A 23,911-nucleotide genomic window follows, 5' to 3' on the forward strand; every position below is an offset into this window, starting at 1 on the left:
TTATTACTTCAAAATATTTATTGACCACTTAAAATAGAGCACATTACATGTATCCTGTGCAGCTCTTTAGCTAATTCGAATGAATTTATCATTCTATAAAAGCTAAATTAATTCATTGCCAAAACCTACTAGTATCTGTATTGTGCTTGATTCCATACACCTTCACAACTAGCTTCGTTATTGCCTTTTTCTATTATAATATCTATTTTAAGGATATAATTTAAATGCAAATATTTTATGAAGCATGTCAAGAATGTCTGTCAATGAAATACTCTAACTCGCAGCCAACCAACTTATATTAATTTGACGATATGATTCGCCAAGGCAAATTATTATTTTGGATATGCAAGGTGTCAATTACCACCTTTTTGCCGTCTCACCGCCAACCATTTGATGTATCACAAATTTTATAAATGACTACTGATAATAATAAAAGGATAGGTCGTACCTTCACATCTTGGTATAGGGTAATCCCAATTTCTGTCAGCTCCATGCTGGCAGTTTAAAACTGAGTGGCCGACAAGGTGATATCCTGGGAAACACTCAAATGAAATGGACTGTCCAACATTGTAACCAGATTCTGTGACAAAGCCATTAGAAAATGGCTGTGGATCAGGGCATTCGTGCAATTCGTAAGCTGAAAGGAAATTTGTACAAATTAACCTGGTACTTTTGTGAAGCTTCCAATATTTAGACTCTCATATTGTCTAATGGTTAAGTATAACATAAAGTTACTGAAATCAATTAAGAAAAATGAGTTGGCTTCATTCAATCTTCTGTAAGCATCTAAGTTTTATTTTACAATACTACCTCTAAACTATATAAATCACTCAAATGGTGACAGGAAACAATGTTCAAATTGATTAAATTCATGCTGCAACACTGAACATTTTAAACATCTGCTTAGGCATTCATGTCTAAGGAAAATTGGTGCTGGTCATACGATCAAATTTGCAATATGCATTGAAAAATCATGCATTAATTGATACTGTAATTTTTCTTCTCACAAAAAAATTCACTTTTCAGTAAACTAGTTAATGGGAAATCTCATTAAGCTTGGTCAGAAAGCAGCTTCAGCTGTGTGGGCAAGTGATACAACGAGGCTGACCTTAATCCATTAGAAGTAGACCAAAGAATACACAAAGAAATGGAAAGATGATGTTTGTCTCAAAAGTTCTAATGATTTTGTTTAGAAGGAGGATCCACATCATTGCACTTCTTCCAGTATAGTGTACTGAATTCAGTATTCACGATGTGACTTCCTCTACATTGGAGAAACCAAAGGCAGATTGGATAATCACTTTGTGGAGTTCCTGTGCTCAGTCTACAGGAGTAACCCTGAGCTCCCTGTTTCCTGCCACTTTAATTCACCATCCCACTCTCACTCTGACCTCTCTCTCTGTGGCCTCCTGTACTGTTACTATGAGGCCCAACAAAAGCTTGAGGAATAATATCTCATCTTCAATCTGGGCACATTGCAGCCTGCAGCACTCGATATCAAATTGTCCAACTTTGAAATAACTTACTTTTTCTTTCTGTTTGTTATGAGAACTGGCCATATTTGCCTGCCATCCTTTTTTTCTTTCCTGTTTTTTTGTACAGTCAGACGACACAACATTACACAGGCTATACAGCATTAGCAACACATTGCACAGGCAAAGAAGGTTAATCTTATCTTAACTGCAACATTATTTCACCCAAATAGAGAAATCAGCTTTGTTCCACCCACCACCCTCCCCCACCTTCTCTTCTACCGAGACAAACTTGTTTCTCTCTTTCTCAGTTCTGATGAAGAGTCCCAGATTGAAAACATGAACTGTTTTTTCTTTCCACAGATGGTGCCTCACTGGCTGAGTGTTTCCAGAATTTCCTACTTTTATTTCAGATTTCCAGCATCTGTTGTTTTTTGACTCAAGGTGTTTGTTCATTAAACTATATAAAACACTTTAAACATTATTTGATTTTAGTTATTCTTTTCCATATCTTAAAAGAAGCCTTTGTCAGGCTATTAATGTTGGATCTAGACTGCTACCCGACTTTAGAAGGTTAAGGTGCATAGTACTGGAGGCTGATGTGGTATTTTAATGGATATAAAAGCAGTTCCTGTGAGGTTTTAGCTTGTACTGTAGTTTATTGTACAATAATAAAAAAATACAAACACACATATATTCTTTCTCCAAGACTCCCTATCTAGCAAAGTTTATAAATCAGACAGCAGTGCCTCCTGTATATTAGAATTCAACTCACAAGCAAAACAAAATAGTTTTGGAGAAGTGTGTGTCAGCTGCTGTGACATGTATTCCCCTTTCAGGCTGCGTGCTGAACATCCCATTTGTGTTCACAGAGACTGGTAACGTCGACAGGTAGGTAAAGTCCCAGGGGTCAGTTGAATTAACTGATGTTAACGAGATATTTTGTTTTCCGTCACCTCAATATGTCTTCCACCCCATAACAGGGGATGTTCTGTGAGAGGTCGTGTTTAAAAAAAAGTAATCCAGGTCTCACTTGCAGTGCACCTGAAGCTTGGGAAATATTTTCTGGTTAATATAGCTGAATATATATTGGGTGAAGGATTATCCAGTAACCAACTTCAAATTATCTCTCAATAAATTTGTTGTGACCAAACCATAATCATTACTACTCGTAGTGTGAATGTGTTATGACCTTTGAACCTTTTGACCAGAACAATGTATTGGAATTATTAAATTATTGTTTCAGATTTTTCTCATGTTCCAATGTATTGAGAAACTTAGCAACAAAATAATAGGAAACTTGCAGCAGGCCAGCATACAAATGCATTAACTTTGAATGCAATCAGATTTGTAAATCCCTGTTGAAGCAATTTTCTGATCCCAGCATGGATCTTTTGTAATTCCAAGCAGCCAATTTCAAACAGCCATTGACAGAGATCCATTCCAGATTTTGAAGGGATGTAGACAGATCAAAGAATGGATGGAAATAAAATTCATCAGTACTGAGCTCATTGCATCTCAGAGATGGTATACTGTCACTTGAAGGATGTCATGTTAAACCAGTAGAAGCAGATTTATGGGATCTGTATTGTAGTGTTGGATTTCTGGCCTTCATAAACCAAAACAATGCAGTGCAACACAAAAGGCACTGCGGGGACTCAGCGGGTCAGGCAGCATCTACGGAGGGAAATGGACAGTCGACATTTCGGGTTGAGACACTTCATCTGGACGGGAAAGGAAGGGGGAGATAGCCAGAATAAAAAGATGGAGGGAAGGGGTGGAGCGAGAGCTGGCGGCTGATAGGTAGATCCAGGTGAGGGGGGAGATAGGGGTGATGGAGGAGGGGGGAGAGTGGGAATGATGTCAGAAGCTGGGAGGTGATGGGTGGAAGTGACAAAGGGCTGAAGATGACGGAATATGATAGGGGAAGACGGTGGGGCATAGAATAAAGGGAGGGAGGTGAGGACGGGAAGACATAGGGGAGGTGATGGGCAGATAGAGAGGGAGAGGATGGGGAAGGAGAAAGACACGGGGTGATGGGGAGCAGTGGATCAGAAGGAGAGAAAAAAAAAGGAAAAATAGGGGAAACAGGACAGAGGGGGAGAAGTTACCTGAAGTTTATCCCTTGGTTCTCGAGACTGCTCATTTAATCTTTTGGAATACCCTTCCTTCCATCTACTGTTCTTCATGGAATTTACATGTAGTGTTAACAAATGTACAATTAACAAAGACAGAGAGACACAAGAGATTGCAGATGCTGGAGGAACTGCTGGAGGAACTCAGCAGCTTGACCAGCATCAGTGTGGGGAAAGGAGAGGAAAGGTCCTGATGAGGTGTCTCAATCCCAAACGTCAACAATTCCCTTCCGCCCACAGATGCTGCTCGACCCGCTGAGTTCCTCCAGCAGATTGTTGCTAAAATTAACATAGATATTTTCATTACTGAACTGATACTTAATGTTATCCATTGCTATGTTCTGAATTGATATCGAATGTTATCTAAGATAAGATTTCTTTATTAGTCACATGTACATGGAAACACACAGTGAAATGCATCGTTGCGAGGAGTGTTCTGGGGGCAGCCCGCAAGTGTCGCCACGCTTCCGGCGCCAACATAGCATGCCCACAGCTTCCTAACCCGTACGTCTTTGGAATGTAGGAAGAAACCCATGCAGACACGGGAGAATGTACAAACTCCTTACAGACAGCGGCCAGAATTGAACCCAGATCGCTGGCGCTGTATTTGCCCAACTTACCAATACCTGGTTTTGTAACATGGGCGATATTATTCAACTCACACATCTCTACTCTGCTCTCAATAATTCTTTTTGATAACTCAGGTGTGTGAGATGTGAAAGGGCACTTTTTCTCCTGAGACTTACCGGTGGAAACTTGGGTTAATAACCACAGAGGTTAAAACTTGCTCCCATGAATCAGATTTGAAACTCCAATATAACAAATGTACTTGCCTATTATCATCTGCAGAAGTCTTACCTTGGTACATGAGTTTGAACCCTGATTTGTTTTCTGAATGATCACTGTGGAAGTATATGGTTGTCCCATGAGAAGTAGACATTAGAGAAGGTGGAAGTTCAGCTCCACTGAACCTGCCAATCACAGAACTAGTGTCATGTGGTCCATTCCGAATTTCAATGAAATCGTGGTTAGGTTCAGTGGAAAAGTTCAGAAATTCAATATAAGCCCCTAAAAACGACATATGCAATGAAAGCCATGAATATACTTCCCAGAGCTATGTAGAGTTACTTTACAATTATTCCAACACTATCGCTCTGAACAAGCAAGCATTGAGTATTTGTGTTTTTTTATGAAGATTGCATTTTCCTCACTTCGACAGAACCCAAAACCAATAATGTGGAATTTTCAATCCTTACACACCCAGACTCTGTGTCAATGATTCCACAATGCAGTGTAAGAGAGGGAAATTTGATTAAAATGTGTTTCAGTGCTGCAATCAGAGGGCAACAATTTCATCTCCTACAACAGCTTTCCAATGAAGAGCTCAGGGGAAGATTCACCTGATACCCAAAAAGCAAATTCTTTGATTTTGCTTTCCGAGGTGCCCCTGGCGTACAAATTGGTAAACAAATGCATCTGTTAACATTAGTCAATCATGGATGGGGTGCAGTATTTTCCCAAGAAATATGCCTGGTAGACCAGTCTCTCTATTGAAAGTTACTTCCTTGTCCCTACTAAAAATGGGGTTAAGAATTTCATCATATAGCTTCAGTAAGGAGTGGCAGAGCGAAAAGTTGTTACACAGTATTGACTGGAAACAAACCAGATATCAGGGAAAGGGAGAATAATTTAATTGGCTCTTTCTGTAAGAACTTCAATGCAAAAAAATGAAATTAGCTCAAATTCACACAAGTGACTCTGTTTTATAACCATCTCGAATATTATTGTACGTTCTCATGTTCATTCAAACACTACTTCAGTAATGGATAAGACAGATCCCATCAATAGACCTGAAGAAAACATTGCATATTGTTGAATTTAAATAAGATCCAATCTAAATTAAGCAAAGAATTCCTAGTGATCTCTTTCACATTATTTCTTAATAAATGTGCAATACTTAAATCACTCTTTTAATTCTGTCACCTGAGTGGCATCATTTGCTAAGTGCAAACTTCCTGACCGGGTTGCATATACTATGATAGGCAGTGACTGCGCAAAAGCACAATAAAATCAGATCATTAAACATAATATAATGTGATGAGTTGTCAGGGTGTGATTTTAAATGTTTAAGTGCTGGTTGTAAGACACTTCAGTTTTGTTCCCATGAACCACATTTCTTTATCATTTACAGCCTTGTAATTACTCCCTTCATTTTTATATTGTCTAGTCTTCAGATATTGTTTTAATGGTAATGCACTCAGACCAGCAAATAAAAAACTAAAATTGCAAATTAAAAGTTTTCCTTGATTAAAACATTGACCTAAAATTCATAATTTTGTTAGCTTTTTGCTCTCCAGACAAAATGACAAATATCATTTAAGTGGAAATTCATTACTGATTGTGCTAAATGCACACTATTTCAATGTGTGTATGTTGAATATCACTTCTGAAATTCAATTTCACTGACTTAAAAAGTTTGTGAATTTCAGAAGCAACCTTTCACACCCACAATACTCTACAGTGTGATTAACACGTTCAGTATAAAAGATGATGAATCAATACTCATGTATTTTCTCATTCAACGGTGGAACACTTCAGGATGGATACTACTGATATCTCCCTTGGTTCTTGATCACATGGTGTAGGATGGCAGGTTTCTGTTAAATAAAATGCTGGTGGAACATACAACAAAGAAGATGGATTTCCTTGTCAGTCCACTGGTTCTGAGCTACCTATGGCTTGCCAGAACAGGAACCAAACTGGGCCAAATCATATGAGATTATTAATAGCATGTTAATTGTGTGTACATTACCAATGCTCAAATTGGCCATCAAGTTCAGCACATTAAGTGATCTGGTGAAATTACTGGTTGATTTATGCTACTCCACAGTTTTATCTGGGAAACAAAATACAATCCTCAAGCCTCCCCATTATTCTTAATATTTTGCTGGATTTACACATAAATTGCCCACTGATTTTACCACAGAAGGGATAGAACTTCTTTTCTAACTGGGGCTTCCCTCCCGACTCAGGTCGAAAGAGCTCGCACCCTTATCTCTGCACGGACATCTTCTACAAACCCACCGACGCCCACAGCTACCTCGATTACGGTTCCTCCCACCCTGTCTTTTGCAAGGATGCGATCCCTTTTTCTCAATTTCTCCACCTTTGTCGCATCTGTTCCCATGATGAGGTTTTCCACTCTCAGACATCCGAGATGTTCAATTTCTTTTCTAACCTGGGCTTCCCCCCGACTGTGGTTGGGAGAGCTCACACCCGTATCTCTGCCATTTCCCGCCCCTCTGCTTTTCTTTTAAAGATAAAATCACCTCAACATTACAATAGCATTTGATGCAGGGAAACTTGATATCATATGGTGAGCTGTGTTTAATGGCTCAATGAGTTTAACAGCTGACACATCATTAACAGGTGCTTTAAGCACAATTGTCAGTCTGTGTTGAATTGGCTGATTTATCATGAAATGATAAGGATACTATAATTAGTCTCAGCAGACCACTAAAACATGCACCAGCTTGGGTATTAGTTGGATCGGAGCACTCTTGGGCTGAGCTATGACACCCTCCTTAGTTGAATAACCTCTAGATGCTGCCAAGTTCATGTACGAATAATACCTGTAAGGATTTTGGTGCCTGAGGTGCAATAAGTAACAGGGAGTCAATGTATCTAAGAAAGTACAAGGGAGAAGAGTTCTAAATCAGTGTTTATAATGTATCTTCTCTTGGAGGACTAATTATTTTTCAATGGTTGAACCAAATCAATAACTAGATCACAGCAGGAAGTACGTTTGAACAAATGAAGCAGATTTAACGTGCTTTTTTTTAAGAACAATATCTCTCTGCCACACTGTGCCTTTGAAAAATAGTCAGAATTCAATAAAAAGAACCACTGCAAAATACTTCTCTTTGATGAAAATGAGGCACCTCACTATACACTGACGAGTTACCATCTCTGAAAAACTGTCTGATAAACCTTCACTCTCTGCCCATAAACACAGAATGAAATGCCAGAAATGATATCAAAATGCCTCACCGCATTATCTACTTGTGATGTTGCAATGAACATGATGCGGAGCACTTTTCTTTTCCCCGACAAAGAGGCTTGTCAAATCACCATTCCTAAAAGCTTCCTAACATTTAATTTGCTGTTAAAATCATTCTTTTCCTTTTCACTAGCTATTCATACACTACAGCAATTAGTAATTTAGTGCAACAGTTGAATTTTCTTGCTTTATACACAGGGAACCTGTGTTTTTGTACAATACCAATTTATATTTTACTAACAGAAATTTTAGAGGCAAACATATCACAAAATACAATGTGAGCGAAGCCAATGCAATTCAAATCAAAGACTTGTTTGTGACTTTGTATAACAGTTGAATAGTAGCACAATATTCCATATTGAGGTAACGTTGCTACATTAGGGACAGGAAGAGGCCACACAGCCCCTTGGCCCTGCTCTGCTGCTCAATTAGATAAGATAACAACAGATCTGCATTTTATCTCCACTCTCCTATCTTTGTTCCTTGTGGCTCAATACTTTTATCTATCAAAAATCAATAGAGCAAGGGATATTCATTTTCCCCAATAAACTATATTTTTAGATGGGGAGAATGTTGGGAGAGATAGGTTCTAAATTTCCACATTTTGTTTGATAAACTTTGTAACTTACCTCAGTCTGTAACTTATCCACCCATTGTACAAGCACAGTAATACTCCTAAGGATGGACCTGTTGTTTTCAGAAGTCCATCCTCTTCAAAATCTGAGTATCCCCATTTTCCTTTCCTCAGGTGCAACAATTAAAGGAATAACTCCCAGATGAGTTGGGTCGAAGGGCTTGTGTACGTGGTATATAACTCCATGATTCATCCAAGATATTATTTACTTCTTTGCTTGCCTCCTATTCCCCTTTTGGTCTTTGAAGGCCAGATGTTAGATATTCTTACTTTACACCAGTAAATAAACTAGAAAGCATTGTTCTAAGATTCTGTACTGGTTTTGCTTTCCAATTTCCTTTGCTACACTGCCACTTGGCCATTTTCTGATGACTGTTCACTGGACTGTTAATGATTTTATGTCTTTTTTTCATTTCATGTAAAGTGTAACAACCATCACTTCATCACAGAAACAAAACAAGCAGCCTAAGCATTGCTTGAGTATCTGAATTTTAATTAAAAAGAAAACCTGTTCTCACAGCTAGCTGGAATCAGGACAGGGAATTCTGCGGTCAAATCAATCACATCAGCCAGGAGGCCAATTTTTTTCAGGTATTATCTCGCTAAATAAAACATCTTCACCCCATACTACACCGATTGTTCCTCTATTAATCCATCAGTGAATTTTATTGTCAAACATCAAATAGCTGAATCTGACAGCAATTAAACTACAAGCAGAGTGTGATGCAGTTTATCTGAACAGATTAGGAAACACCTTTGATGAATAAGTGGTCATTTTGAAGAACTGATCTGATGTTAGTATTGATGTATCACTTTATTGTCCAACAATTCAACATACTGGAATAATTACATAACAGGACATGCAGAGATCCTGCTAATTCTATCAAACAGGTCTGGTCAGTCATAATGTAACATCTGATTGCAAAGTAGCTGGGATGGAGATGTTAACATATTTGTACAACAGGTTAAACTGTCCACTCACATGAAAAAAAAATTCTCTTCAAATTTGCCCTGAGACTTAAATATTTGCAAGCTGTTATCTTCAGAAATGTGTAGGATGTGAAAACATGCCTATTCATCAAAGCTCAACACATCTGAGGAGCACAGTGAACTTGCATTTTTGCACAGCAACATTCTACAAATAGCAAAAACAGGTAAACAATCAATGATGTTGATTGTGGGAAGAATATTGAAGAATAATCCAGAAAAAATCTTTTTTTATATATCATTTGTGCTTTTAGGATGCTTATATCCACAGGGATGGGAGTTTGGTTTAATGGCCCCTCCAATAATGCAGCACTTAGATTCCATTGATGTTTCAGCTGTTGTTGAGGTGGAAGAAACTCCACAGCCTTAGATGAAGAATACTATTATTGAATAGAGGACAAAAATAAAGTTCATAAAAAAAGATGGGATTAAAAGAAACAGGCAGCTTATGTGCAACATTGATAATGTTATACATCCCAACATGTTGGATCACTCCCAGTTAAAAGCAACTCATAAGTCTGGTCAGTGATAGAGATTTAACCTTAGAACTTAGTTCCACAGTGGCCAGTTCACTTTCTCACCAATTATCAAACCTGGAATAAAATTCTGAGTCTGGCTATTTCATCCTTGAATCAGTAACATCTAGTTTTCTGACAGTTCCCACAAACCAATTAGTGTATTAGCCTGTGAGAGATAATGTTAATACTGATTAAGTTAACACATTGCATATTTAAACAGCCATTTTTTTCCCAAATAGGAAAGATGAGTGGAATTAATTTACATGCAATCATTATTGATGATACCTAAATATGTTTGGGGTGAGTAATCCAGATCCAAACAATAAACTGTAAGTAATCGTGATCCAATCAATAGGCTGTAAACCAAGATTAATGGATAAGGCTAGTTAACTCGTGTGTGGTATACATCACAGATGGAGACAATATGATGCCATATAATTGGGTTTAGAAAATGGAGCATTTGATACTTCGCAAGGGCACCCAATAATCGTAATAAATTGAAAACAAAGGATATTAGGGTGATTGCTAATGAAATGCACAACAGTATAATAAAGGTACTCTGAGGAGCAGTTAGATCAAAACAAATTTTGATTCTGTGGTACAGGGTATGTCTCCATTAAATGCTGTGTCTTTAGGTTTTGTATCATAAAAGATAATCTACAAATAATAAGAACAAAATCCATTGTAGACAAATGGTCTTCAAAGTAGGAATACTATATGAAAAAAAACAGTCAATGTTAGGGGGAGAAATGTATTGATGCAGTGCCCTTGTACAAGTTGCCATTACCTCTATTACAAAGTAAGAGAGAATAAAATTACATTGCAATTTGAGCCGAGCCAGTTTTCTACTTGCTCTATTGCTGGTGTACTGATTTATTGATTTGAGTGAGACACACCAATTACAACAATGACCACAAGTGGCTCTCTATCTTCATCTGAAATTCAGAGCATTATTGGAAAATGCACAGTCATGTGCCATTGCATAATCGGTTGGGTATGTGCCTACACATAGACAGTGGTGCTTTGAGCTTAAAAAGAAGCTGGCATTATCAATGCCCACAGCTAACTTAATCTAACAAACGCACATTATCACCATCTATCTACTTGCGCCTCACCAATTAACTGCTGGGGTCAGGTAAAAACATCAGGCCCAAGAAACATCATTGGATTTCGTAACACTCTTAAAATCAAGGCAGGGCTTCCATAATCTTAATCATTTTAATAACTCAGCCTGAAACTTCTCTCCTATTGTTACACAATTGCCATTATTTAAAAAAATTCAATTATTTAATCTTCTCATAGCATCAAATAATTTGCCTTCACATGCAGTAAATGTTCTCTAAACTCTTACAGGAATTAAATGTAAATGACAAGATATGAATGTAACAGACTGTGTTCCACAACAGTATCATGGTCCCTAAAGGAGTGCGGCAATTGTGTACTCCTGTAAAGTATTTAATCACTAATGCGAATCCTTATCCATAGAATGTCTAGTTATTCATCTAACTCTATCAAAGATGCATTAATATTACTAATACTTTGCATGAAAAAGTCACTAGCATTGACTGTTCTGGCATTGCTACTTAGCAAGTTTTCATAAAATTAATTACATAATGATTGACAAAGTAATGTCACGATTTCTGTAAATTTTGCACAACAATGATCTTACGAAATAAATATGCTCATGCACAATAAAAAGTGAGTCAGTTTTTTCTTTGCATTGAAAGGGAAATATTGAGCTGTCTTGTTGATAATTTGATGAATTCTTTGACTGACTGCCAAAATGCTTTCATTTGAGAGTACACTGTGTTTCTTTTGTTTGCTTTGAACCCATCATTTGAGGAAAAAGAAAGTCATTTGTTGTCCCAAAAGCATCAAGGTAAAGTAGCAGAATGTCATTGTTCGGTTTTGTTTTTCACATTGGACCACTTCGAAAAGCCACTACAAGACATGTAAATTTTTGGGTTGGAATGGCACTTGGTTCAAAACTGCACTGTTCACGAAAAGCAGCATATAACTATGGATGAGAAGAACTTTTCTCACCATGTAACTTACCATATCCAACTTCAAGTGAAATCCTCCAAACACAATCCATGTTACTGGGATAATTTCCTGGAAAACCTGGACTCAGGATTACATCGTTGACATCCATGGAAATCCCTCCACATTGTGCTTGAATGAAAAAAAAATAAAATATTTATTTCTGTAGATCAAGAATTAAGAAATGTTTGCTTCATGTTTAGAATGAGGAAAGGCAAGGGCAAAATTTGATCTTATTACATTCATCTTGCCAACTTAAAATGAGCACAAAGAGGATTAGTTTTGAGGACCTGTGTTCCCAGCTGGTAGGATGCACCTGAAATTAGATTAAATGTTTGCTGGTGAAGCAGGCTTCAAGGTTATGTTAAAATGGGGTCTTCTAAATTATGTTAAAATGCCTTTCTTTTTAAAGGGGTCTTTTACATTCAACATCAAAGATATCATGATGACATAGTCTGTACAAGATTTTTGAAGAACTGCACCACCCACAGGAACATTTCTTTAAAATTTCAAAACAGATGATACACAACTGCAGATGTGGTGCCACGGGATTTCCAAAGTTCACTGACATCAATCTATTCTCTTTACTCTGTTGCCACACTAGACTTCTTCCTAAATCTCAGCTGCAGGCCACAGGCCTATTTATACTGAGGCTTGGGGTTTAATTTCAGAATAGTCTCAGGCCTCACAGTTCAAGCATGTTTTGCGTCAACACCTTCACACCAGAAACTAGTTAATTTATATCTCAAGTGTTATTAAGTTTATACTTAATTTATAACCTCAGAAGAAATAAACTGAATGAGTAAGAAGAATCTCACCTTTGTAATTTTAAGTGCAAGTTTAAGTGTTGAGCAAGATTTACTTCACCCACTAAGATTAGCAATAATAGGACTTTCACCCCCTATTTTTCTCCTGAGGCCAAGTGATTGTCAGCTTGTACCTATACTTCCCAATGTGTTGGAGTATAAAAACAGATTTCACTGTAATTTCATCGTAAAATCATACAAAGAGGTAACTCAGTACGAAACACACTTCAGAATATGACAAGCACCTGCACTTTTCAAACAGTTTAAATGTTGCACAAAATCTACTGATGTACAAATAAAATAAGAAGAAAACAGACATCTGCTTTTTTGGATGTACACAAATACAGTAATTGTTATACCAGCCTGGGTACTGATCCACAGTGAATGCACACAACTGACAAGCAGATTCGAAGCTGACTCCTTCCCCACTTGTTGCCCTTATCTCCTCCCCTGCTTTTTATCAGACATATTCCAGAACATGTAAGTTGTTAGACTCTGTGAAGCTTTCCCTATATCTATCTCATTAGAACTTAAAGGGGATCATCTTAATTGATTAGCAAAAAAATCTTCTTCCATCCATTGTTCATTGCAAGTTCATTCAAGTAACCTTAGTCCAGGATCTAAAGCCTTTATCTGGAATGGATATCAGCACATTTTAAAACTTAATTAATCCACTCTTCTCCATTTTAAGAAAATTCTCAAGGCCTTGGGCAGGTGGGATTATTATTCCATTTTCAGGTCAGAGACTGATGCACAATTATTTGTTAGATGCCCACCAGGCATGTGATAGCTTTTCAATTCTCTGCACATTTAATCCAAATCTCGAGCATGTCAGTGGTAATGTGCCTTTGGATTGAGAAGTACTTTTCGGCAAACTCAAAGCCACCCTTAGATACAATCAGTCCATTTATTTGACACAAATACATCCCTCTCACCTCTGCAGTAAATGCATGGATTAGAGAACGTTTCAGCAATTCTCTTTACAAAACATGCTCTTGCCCATTTTACATTTCATCATCCCACTTATCCTGAAACAAAATTTATTCAGTCCTTTTTTATATAAATTCAATACCACCATTTATAATTGTGATTTAGTCACAAGATTTCGTCATCCATCATTGTCCAAGTTAACATTCCCACCATCAGTAAAATAAAATATTGCAATATGTTACAACCATAATGGTCAACAGAGCCTTGTGGTGTGGAAGGATTGAGAGGAAGAGACCAAATCGTAGAATTCTCTCCGTTGCCAGTTTGTGAATAATGAACTGCAGACAAATAAGTTCATAAGCCACGGTAAGCAACAAAGGAGATAGATTTCTTTCTAGCCACACATTGCTAATGCTTTATTCGTGAGTGATTCTTCACTGAATGGTTGAGTAGGTCAACTGACAACTGAAACATAACCAACTGGGGACAGAGCCCGAGAAACTAATCAACCTAAATATGACAACTGGTCTCTGTGAATTAGTCTTTCAGTTTGTGTCAAATGAGTTAGTGGGTATGAAAGATATTGTAGTTATTAACATTGCTGTAAATTTCCATATTGCTCAAGATACTTGTAGTCTGACAGGCAATGGCATTTATGATTTTACTGTATCACATTCATAAAAAAATTCAACATTGATGGAGATACAACTTCATGCCCTTGAATTCCTCCCTGAAAAGTTTGCAGACGTGGGTTTATAGCAAGAAGGAGGAGCAGTGGGTGAGGAGGCAGAAGTGGAATTCAGGCATTTCACTGCGGGAATCAAAAATGTATTTAAAATATGCCAGAATACACAATTGAGTTGGAAAATCAATTTTACAGCAGCAAATATTAATCTGCAAGTCATTATATTTGGTTGATAAGGTTTCTGCAAACATAGCTCCTGCAGTGCCTTACAGTAAGCAGAAACATAATTATTTAGAGAGAATCATGGTATTTGTGTATATTCCAGACAGGAAGACAGATTTTGTATCTCTCTGCCCAGCTGTAGCAATATATAAATGTATCTGCAGTGTATGCAGGAATTGTTAGTTATGTTGTTTACATCAACAGTAGTGTTGCCTTCGGGGGAGGGGGCTGGTGGGGGGAAGAAAACTCACCTCCCTCCTTAGCTGCTACATTTGTTCCAAAGAGAAATGTTATTAAAAATTTATACACAGCATCAGGGCTGCGAAGGAAATCTATAGCATGAGTATGAATTGGTGAGGGAGAGTGCATGCACTGCAAGACATGGTTCTTTAACATTATTAAGGTCGGCAGACTGTGGTTGACATACCAAATTGACAGCTTAACCTCAGTTTAGACGCCTAACATGTTGCTTCAGAGAGAGAGCACACCCTCCTCATTCTAAAAACAAATTCCATTGCCTGCAGATTCAGTCTCAGAGCTATTGTGCTTTTCACTTCAGCAGTGTGATCTGTTGCATTGTGGTAACCAGATCAGCTGCAGTGTTGGTAAAATGACAGTAAAGTTTCCTTGCTTCCCAATTCAACTATATACATTAACCTCGCCTTCAGAAGAACACCCTCAAGTGGCAACGTCACATTTTATGCATTATTTTTTTCTCTGAGTGAGTTTCTTAAAGGCAGCAAATTCTGCATTGTTCTGTATTGACATCGTTCAACTCATTTTACATTAAATCTTTAACATTAGCAGAGAGGGTATTATCTTACACAGAGGAAGATTTGACTTTATATTGCTGAGGTGAAAATATTCACAGCCAAATATTGTGCTCACCTTTTCAAACTCAGCTCCTCCTCATCTTAGAAACCTCAAAGTTGAAATTCCTGATGAAATTCAGAGCTTTCACTTTGGGGTGCAACTTTCCTGTTTTTTCTAATGTTTCCCCATTCACTGTTTAATCCTGCACCTTGCAGCATTTTATGAATAAGAGGTATACCAAGTGCTAATGCTAACAGACTCGAGAAAAGCGGTCTGCAGATTCTCTGAGGAAGAGATTTGTCTTTGAATGCTCTCACCAGTAGCATTAGCCACCAGTTATAATCACCTGCTCACTTATGGATCCATTGGTTTCCAAGGAACTAAATGAATAGAGGTAGGTGCAACCAGAACATGATTTTCGTGCATATATTTCAGACCAAGCAACCAAAACCAATGTTTATACCCTGCTTAACTAAATCTGAATTTGGTCAAGTATGGGAATTAGATGAAGTGGGCGAAAAGTCCAAAAAACAAAATCAGGATTGAATTAATAATGGATGCAAAAGATCTCACTGCACCGATTGGAAAAGAAAGGGAGGCATCCCTGGTGTCCTGGCCGATGTTTATCTAAACATCAAACACAAAACAAAGAAGCGCAGTTCATGTTTTATCATTCTCGCACCAGTAATCAGATGGCAGTGTGAAATGCACTTCAGTGCATTCAGCACTCATTACATAAACCATGGGACACAATGAACTGTCCAATAAGGATTTCAGGAGTTTATGCCCTGGATGAACATCAGCACAATTAGGCTGATAACTTCTGTTGGGACAAGGTGGTTGCTCCTTAATGTGGTCAGACCATCTGGTGCCTATTACCATGTGGGAGCCAACACAAACTGGATAGGCAAACAAGCTAATTCTGTTTTGCAGTTTCTATCCAATTGGATATTAAAAACTAAAGGTGTGCCATTGCCATGAGCCTTCGATCCACAATCACAGTGAACTAAGCAGCAGCCATGTGGAAGGATTCAAGATAACAACTTCACTATAATCACCAGTATAGAAGCTTGTGATGATGTTACATTTGAACATAAGTAATAGAAGCAGTAGCAGGTCATTTTGTCCCTTGTGTCTGCTCCACCATTCAATAACACCACGCCTTATCTTATTTAAACAGGTGTAGTTACATGAAGCAATTTTACCAACAGATCACTAAATCAGTCCGATTCTACTGGGAAACAGGAATTAAGCTGAAATAAGAAGAGGAACTTCAGGAAATACTCCACAGGTCAGGGAGCATCTGTACAGGGAGAAACAAAGTTAATGATCAATGATCTTACAACAGGAAGTGTACATGAGAAAGCACACTACGGGCCACTGATTCACAGCTACACTCTCTCCTGTGTGCAACGAAGCATGAAAGGGAAATATAAGATCTGGGGCTGGTGCTAAGTCCAAGAGTGACAGAGGGCTAGTGTTTAAGAGGCCTTCAAGGCTTGGATGGCGGGCAGGTATGGTTAAAAAGCCAAAGATTGAGGTTCTTGTGGAACAGCAAAGGGAGAGCTCAGAGTTTCACTCTGGAGGTGGAGCAATCAGGGAGTTGGGGTCCAGATGGAGAGTTAAACTAAATCCCATTCACTACTGTGCTCCATCATTGCTGTTGAATAATTTGGTTTGATCTATCAATATTCCTTGGAGCATAGAAGACCGAGAGGTGATCTTATAGAGGTGTGTAAGATCATGAGGGGCATAGAGAGGGTGAATGCACTCACTCTTTTTCCCAGGATTGGGGAATCAAGAACTAGTGGGTATAGGTTTAAGGAGGGAGGGGAAAGATTCAATAGGAACTTGAGGGGCAACTTTTTAATACAAAGGGTGATACGTATGTGGAATGAGCTGCCAGAGGAAGTGGTTGAGGCAGGTACAATAACAACTTTTAAAAGACAGTTTGACAGGTACATGGATTGGAAAGGTTTAGAAGGTTATGGGCCAAATGCTGGCAAATGGGACTAGCTTTGATGGGGCATCTTGGTCGGCATGGACCAGTTGGGTCAAAGGGCCTGTTTCCGTGCTGTGTAACTCTACGGACTCTAACTATATCTATCAGAATGGGACAGTCCAAGCATGCTGATTTAGACATCATGCAGTAATACACACCATGTATAAAGAGTGGTTCAAATTTTAATTTTCTGATTATGTTTGTGTTGATGAAAGGGAGATTTGTCCAATAATCTTCTACAACATCAAGCTAATGTTAGGACAATGATTCACAGTGGAGTAGAAATTTAATACAAAATAGCTGCGTATTGTATTTCATGTCTGAAATGCTATTTCACTAGAATCAATTGACCCAAATTTCAGAAGCAGAGTACAATACAGGGCTGCTTCTGTAATGAAGGTTCTGTGCAATTGACCCAGTTCTGATGCATTGGTCCTACACTATCTATTTCTTACCTCCTCAAGCTCTGCACATAGAATGCATACAGTGTGCTCTAACACATTTCATTGTTTCACCTTCTGTACTGGCCTCAGGCTGCTACTCTTTATTTCTTCTGTTGGAAGGCTTTAGTGTCATTTTTCCTGAAGCTGCCCTGGTATCTTTCCTCAAGTGACTGCTGCCAACTGCTTATTTTTCTCTGCTAATGAAACTGGCATTGCAAAAATAAATTAAATACTGGTAACTTCTTCAAAGCAATTAAATTTGAGCTTCTAACCATGATCCAAAATGCTTTGGAGCTTTACAGATTATTCCTAACCTCACAAGCCCCCTCTTAGCTCCAATTAGGCCCACTTCTGTGAACAGGCAGCACACAATTCAATAACCACAAAGGGAATATTGCAGAAGAGGGAAACCCAGAAGCAATAGCAGTAGAACATTGATGGAGTAGTCCAGTTAGACGTTCACATTTTCATTCCAGAGAGATAATTTTGGTTGCTATTTTGTTTGGTGGGGAATATTGAGTGAGTGCAATACATCCATTCAAACTAAAGAAAAGAACAATGGAAATACAGGGTATTTTGAAGGTTTCATGGCTACAGAAATCACAAACATTAGACATATCAACAAATTTTTGTTAAGTGCAGTCACTGCAGCAAATCACTGAAGCCATTTTGTATGCAGGATCGTTTTACAAATGAAACCTTAGGGCAATGACCAGTTAAGTTTTTATCAACCGAGTGAGAAATATTAGCCCAAACAAAGTGGGCAATTCAATTAACAAAGAATAATCTGACTTTAACATCTCATCCAAAAAGAAATCAATGCCTCTGACAATGCAACACTTGAAGGTCTAGCATTGACTGAATACTCAGTTCCATAATATGTCTTGAACCCACAACATACTGATTTAGAGGCAAGGATGCTTTCAAATAATCTGATCTTAATAATTGTAACAAAGGTGTTCTTTGAGTAAATGGATTAAAAGAGGCAGAGTGCAAATAATAAATTTAAACAATGCATGCCACATGTTGGACCTGTACTCACGGTACAACTGTTTTTGTATACATACCGATACAGAGTGGTGGAGGGTAGTTCCACCGGCGGACAGTTCCAGGCATACAAGATATATGGGAGTGTCCCTAGAAGAATAAGCAGGAGTGATTAATCTACCATCATCAACTCTCATCTGAAATATCCAAAAAAACAATCGGTAGTAATCCACACCGTACCGTACCATATTAGTGCACTGCTTCATTACCTGCAATTGGTAACCTGGTTCGCAACGAAAAGACACAACGTCGTTGATTAAGTATCTCTCACCAATCTTCACACTGTTGGCAGGGACCAATGGTTCTGGACAGCTTGTCAACCCCACAGCTACAAAAAGGAGAATGTGGAAGCAGTTACGAAAGGCGATTTGTGCCAACATTTGTAAGGTTCTTATGCTATTGCCAGAACCATAATCCCAATTAAATACAGCGATGCCTTGTCATTGTGATTGTTACAGTTCCTAAAGCATTGTGCTGGTTACACCAGCACAATGTAAAGAGAGGTTCGTGCTTTACTGTTAGCATGTATCAATAGGATGCACTTAGCCCTCAATATTTGTTCCATTATTACCAAGACCATCAGTTGCACTTTGTTCTACACTGTCAGTGCGGAATTATTGTCAGAGAGGATCTGGAAGTCTGTTCTGTTCCCTCTATTCATAGATGAATATAAACATAAATTAAGTTTGATGATTTAATAAGGGAAAACTATCCAACTGCAAGAATGAAATGGCAGTAAGGGAAAATGGAAGGCTTGTCTCACTCCAGGGAAATTTGTTTGATTTGTGTTAAAATAATTTCTTCGAAATTCCTCCTCACTCTGTTCCATTTTCTTCACAACACATACTGAGAAAGCAACTATGAAAACATCATCCTTTATGCAAGGATTTGTAATTTTCTGTAGAAATTGTGTTTATGAATTAATTGTGAACGGAATGGAACGAAAACGAACATGAATCCAGTGAGTGATCATCACTTAAAATCCATCTGCCAAAGCAGCACCCAATATCTTCATCCAGCGATAGTGTATTTCTCTCCCAATGCAATATGTACTTCACAGATATATAGAGGCTTTTCCTCAAATAGCTCTTCAGAACATGAAAAACAAAGTGAAGTTTACCCAGCGTAACCTTCGCGGTGGTGGCAAAGGAGAGAGTAAAGTGTCAGAACAAAGACAACCTTAGCAAAGGACTGTCTAGCAGTATAATGTCATAAAGCAGTGCATCAGTTGTACATGATTATTAACAATTTACAACTTCTTAAAACTTTTTACTTGATTCTTCCCTCCTCCCCCGTGGAGATTGTTTGGAGAAAGATTTGTTTCATAAATAGCTTCACCTTTTAGAATGCCAACCTTCAGAAAGATCTGGGCATAGTAGGTGGCATGCATAGAATGTAGAGAATTACAAGCATATGTGAGTCCCACTGACCGACAACATTATCAGCTAGTGTGGGAAGAAAGAGGCTTCAGGTTTTCTTTCATTGATTTCCCACGCTCACTGATGAAACTAAAATGAAACACTGCAACTGGATGGAACCGAACAACAGATACTTCTGGCAAAGCCTGCTCAATAAACTGTGCCTCCAATCTTCCAGAGATCTCAACTTTGATTCTTTTTTAAACTAAAAGTGAGTTTTTAATCATTAAATTGTTTACAGATCATTGATACTTTTAATTACAACTTGTAAATATTTAGGGTTATTTCAGTGTGGAGCTGTAATAGGTGTCCTCTGGGTTTGCTGATCTTTGCCATTCTCATTTTAATCAGCCATTGCTAACCACTGTTGGTTGAACCAAGTAATATGAGAGGCAGGCACAAGAGACTGTAGATGCTGGAATCCGAAGCAATAAACAAACCGCTGGGAGGGAAAGGAATTGCTGACTTTTCAGGTCAAAACCCTGCATCAGGATTCCTTCCCCCACTCCCCCACAGATGCTGCTCAACCTGCTGAATTCCTCCAGCGGATTGTTGTTCCAGTTTATATCTACCTGCCTGCTTCTCAATCCTTCCACCGATGGGAAAAGACTCTTGTTATTCACTGTGTCCAGAACCTTCTTTTTGTCCTATTGTAATTCAAAACCTAGTCTAGTTTACTAATGTATGAGAACCTGGCTTAAGGTTTAACAGAAAATTGGTCCCTTACACTCTAAGGGCACAGAACATACAATCAGAATGGGCAGCAGTGGAAAAAAATTGAAAGCAACCACAGTAGGTGATGTAGAGGAAAACAAAGTGCCAGGCAAAAATAAACCATAAATAATCTTTGTAGGCCGAATGCACTTATATCTAGCCGACATCTTTTTTTCCCTCTTCTTTTTCACCTCATGCTCACTTTGAATTCACCTCATCCATGAAACTCATTTTACGTTCTTCCCATGAAACGGCTGACCACTCACCTTTCCTTCCTCCAATTTTGTTTTGAATGTTGATCAGACCATCATCTGCTAATGCCAGTCCACTGGAGACACAAGAGAGACTGCAGATGCTGGAAATCTGGAGCAACATATACAAAACGCTGGAGGAACTCAGCAGGTCAGGCAACATCTATGAAGGGAAATGAACAGTTGATGTTTCGGGTCGAGACCCTTCATCAGAATGCCAGTCCATTGTTGTCCAGATGGGTGGACAGAACTCAGCATGTTTTGTAATTATTTATCCAATATTGACAAGAGTCAACTACAGGCAGGCCCACATGCTGCCTCTGGTGCCCCTCGGGGATCCCTCCATTACCTCCTAGTTAGCCTCTCCGTGCAGCCTCTCAACAAAATCATCTGGAGTCATGGTGCCAGCTTCTTAATATGTGCTAATGCCAAGAATTCCATCTTCGTGCCACGTTAAACCTCTGAATTGTTAGGTAGCAACTGTCATTAAAGGATGAATGAAGATTTCTTTCAACAGTATCAGGGGAAGCACCAAGCCATGGCATGATGGACGAGTATGGCTTGGTGCAAGATCGGAAGCAGAGAGCAGAACTTTGGATGACTGCTTTATGGAAGATAGAATATAGGCTTGGAGATCAATATGGAGATAAAGAAAAGCATGGGTAATGGATTTGACAGCAGACGAATAAAGTAGGGCCGGAACTGGGCAATGTTACAGTGCTGGAAACTGGAAGCCGGGCAGTCTTAGTGATAATGGGGATATATAGTCTGAGGCTTATCTCAGTGTTGAAATGACATCAAGATTCCAAACGCCACAAACAGCCAACCTTAGTCACCAAATCCAAGCCTCTCCCTAACAACTGACTAAGGACAAACTAGGATGTTTGTAACCTCAATGTCATTTTAACACTGAGATAAGCTTGAGACCATTTTATCCCCATTATCACTTTGACTGTTCAACTATCAGTTTCCAGCTCCATAACACTGCCCAGCATCTGCAGTCTCTTGTGTCTCCACCTTGAAGCTACGTTTTTTTTACAATAAACGGGAGCATAATAGCCTGAGCGGATGCAGGGAGGCTTGGAACAATACATCATCTCTTTGAAAGTATAGCCTCCTCAACTGTGTGTACCAGAAGCAATGGGGGAGCAGTGAGTAAGCAACAAGTCATAAGTGTGGAACAGATGGGCACGGATCACTTTGTAGTCTATGGCTGTCTATCCAATGCATGGCACCGTGTCAGTTAGTCTTTGTGTGACAAATTCCTGAAAGAGCTGTTATTTCCTACATCTGTTCCCAAATCCAACAGGAAGCCCACACAGCAATAAACATAGTCAGCATCTGCTGCCAAGAACAGTGCAATGCTGCCTCCTATAGTTAAACTGAGCAATTACAGCCACAACCTCCCTCATCGATCCCAACCTTCCACCACCACCAGTACAGCCACTTTTCCTCCTCTGAGTAGGATACTCAACCCTCCACTTCATGCCCCACATCAATTTTAATCTCTCCACTTCAACTCTTGTCCCCCTCAAAATGGCTAAGTTGGAAAGGTATTTAACACTTGGGTTTAAAGCCTGTAACAATTTTTTGCCTTGTATTCAGCTGTTTATCAATCATTTGAATCTGTGTTTTGAGCCAAATTTTACTTGATGAGCTGTCAGTTCAGAAGGTAAAGACCAGAGGTGTATTAGAAGCTCTCTGCTAATTACTCAATGAAAAAAAATCACACAAATGTCACCCTCATTTGCTGTTGGCTACCTATGGTTAGGTAATTAACCATTCACTCCCAGCAAATTCTTCTAGATTTGCAAACTGGAGCACATTTTTTTTCCAATTTTGATAAATTAACCTGAGAATTAGTGGGTACTTAATTATTAAAACCCTCATCATCAGTAAAGAGACAGATTTTTCAATCATAAATGTACATTTGATTGAAATACAAATTCTAGAATGGGAATGATGTTCCAAACACAGTGGCTAGTCCCTCCATGAAAAATTTTGATTAAGTCATTTTGAAAACAAAGCTAATCCTTTTCCTATTTGTGTTGTTTGTGTTTGTGAAACTGAATAAATGGCACTAACTTCAGAATTCAAAGGATTTTTCAAATAATCCACTCTTCTAATTTAAATAATCAAAAACTAGAGTTTCAAATTTAATTGTCATCAGATCCAGACTTCAACTCAAACCCATCGTCTTAACTTCAATGACTTGCACTCAACCCATGATCTATAAGAAAAGTGAGGCAGCATTTGTCATATCCATCCAGCCTTTGTCACTTCTCCCTCTAACAGCTTGTGGAATTTAAGGTCTCTGCATTTCCAAAACCACTTTTATCACTATTGAATAATAAAGATAACACACTTATAAAAGCTGTCCTATTCAAATATGAATAGCAATGGAGCTCCAAGAATACATTGGTTAAAAGATGCAGCATGTGTATAGCAGTCAGCAATAATTCCTGAATGCTTTTTTAAAGGTCATGGAAATCCAATGTGATCACATCATTCATGAATGAGGATGAAAATCTCCTACGATTGTCAACAGTGCCATTCGATTTATTTTATGTACATAATAAATGCCACTGCCAGTACTCACAAAGAAAGCTGGGCAGTCAAATTTGTCTGAGGAAAATGCACCAAAGACAATTATTTTAATTTTTTTCTGAATCCAGTCACAAGACAAATTCAAGTTTCTTGGCATCAGACACAACAAGAAGGAAAACCAAAAGGC

General features: G+C 38.5%; 1 protein-coding gene across 1 annotated transcript in view; it reads right to left on the minus strand.

Annotated features, from left to right (window-relative positions):
- LOC127581617 (CUB and sushi domain-containing protein 1-like) overlaps nt 1-23,911 on the minus strand; it is a 1,418,367-nt gene that overhangs the window by 138,882 nt on the left and 1,255,574 nt on the right. Inside the window, 5 exon segments of the mRNA XM_052036133.1 lie at nt 449-637; nt 4,466-4,675; nt 11,862-11,978; nt 18,815-18,884; nt 19,004-19,122. Coding sequence (XP_051892093.1) covers nt 449-637; nt 4,466-4,675; nt 11,862-11,978; nt 18,815-18,884; nt 19,004-19,122 — 705 coding nt within the window.

The sequence above is a fragment of the Pristis pectinata genome, chromosome 22 (genome assembly GCF_009764475.1).
Source record: "Pristis pectinata isolate sPriPec2 chromosome 22, sPriPec2.1.pri, whole genome shotgun sequence".
Lineage (NCBI taxonomy): Eukaryota > Metazoa > Chordata > Chondrichthyes > Rhinopristiformes > Pristidae > Pristis > Pristis pectinata.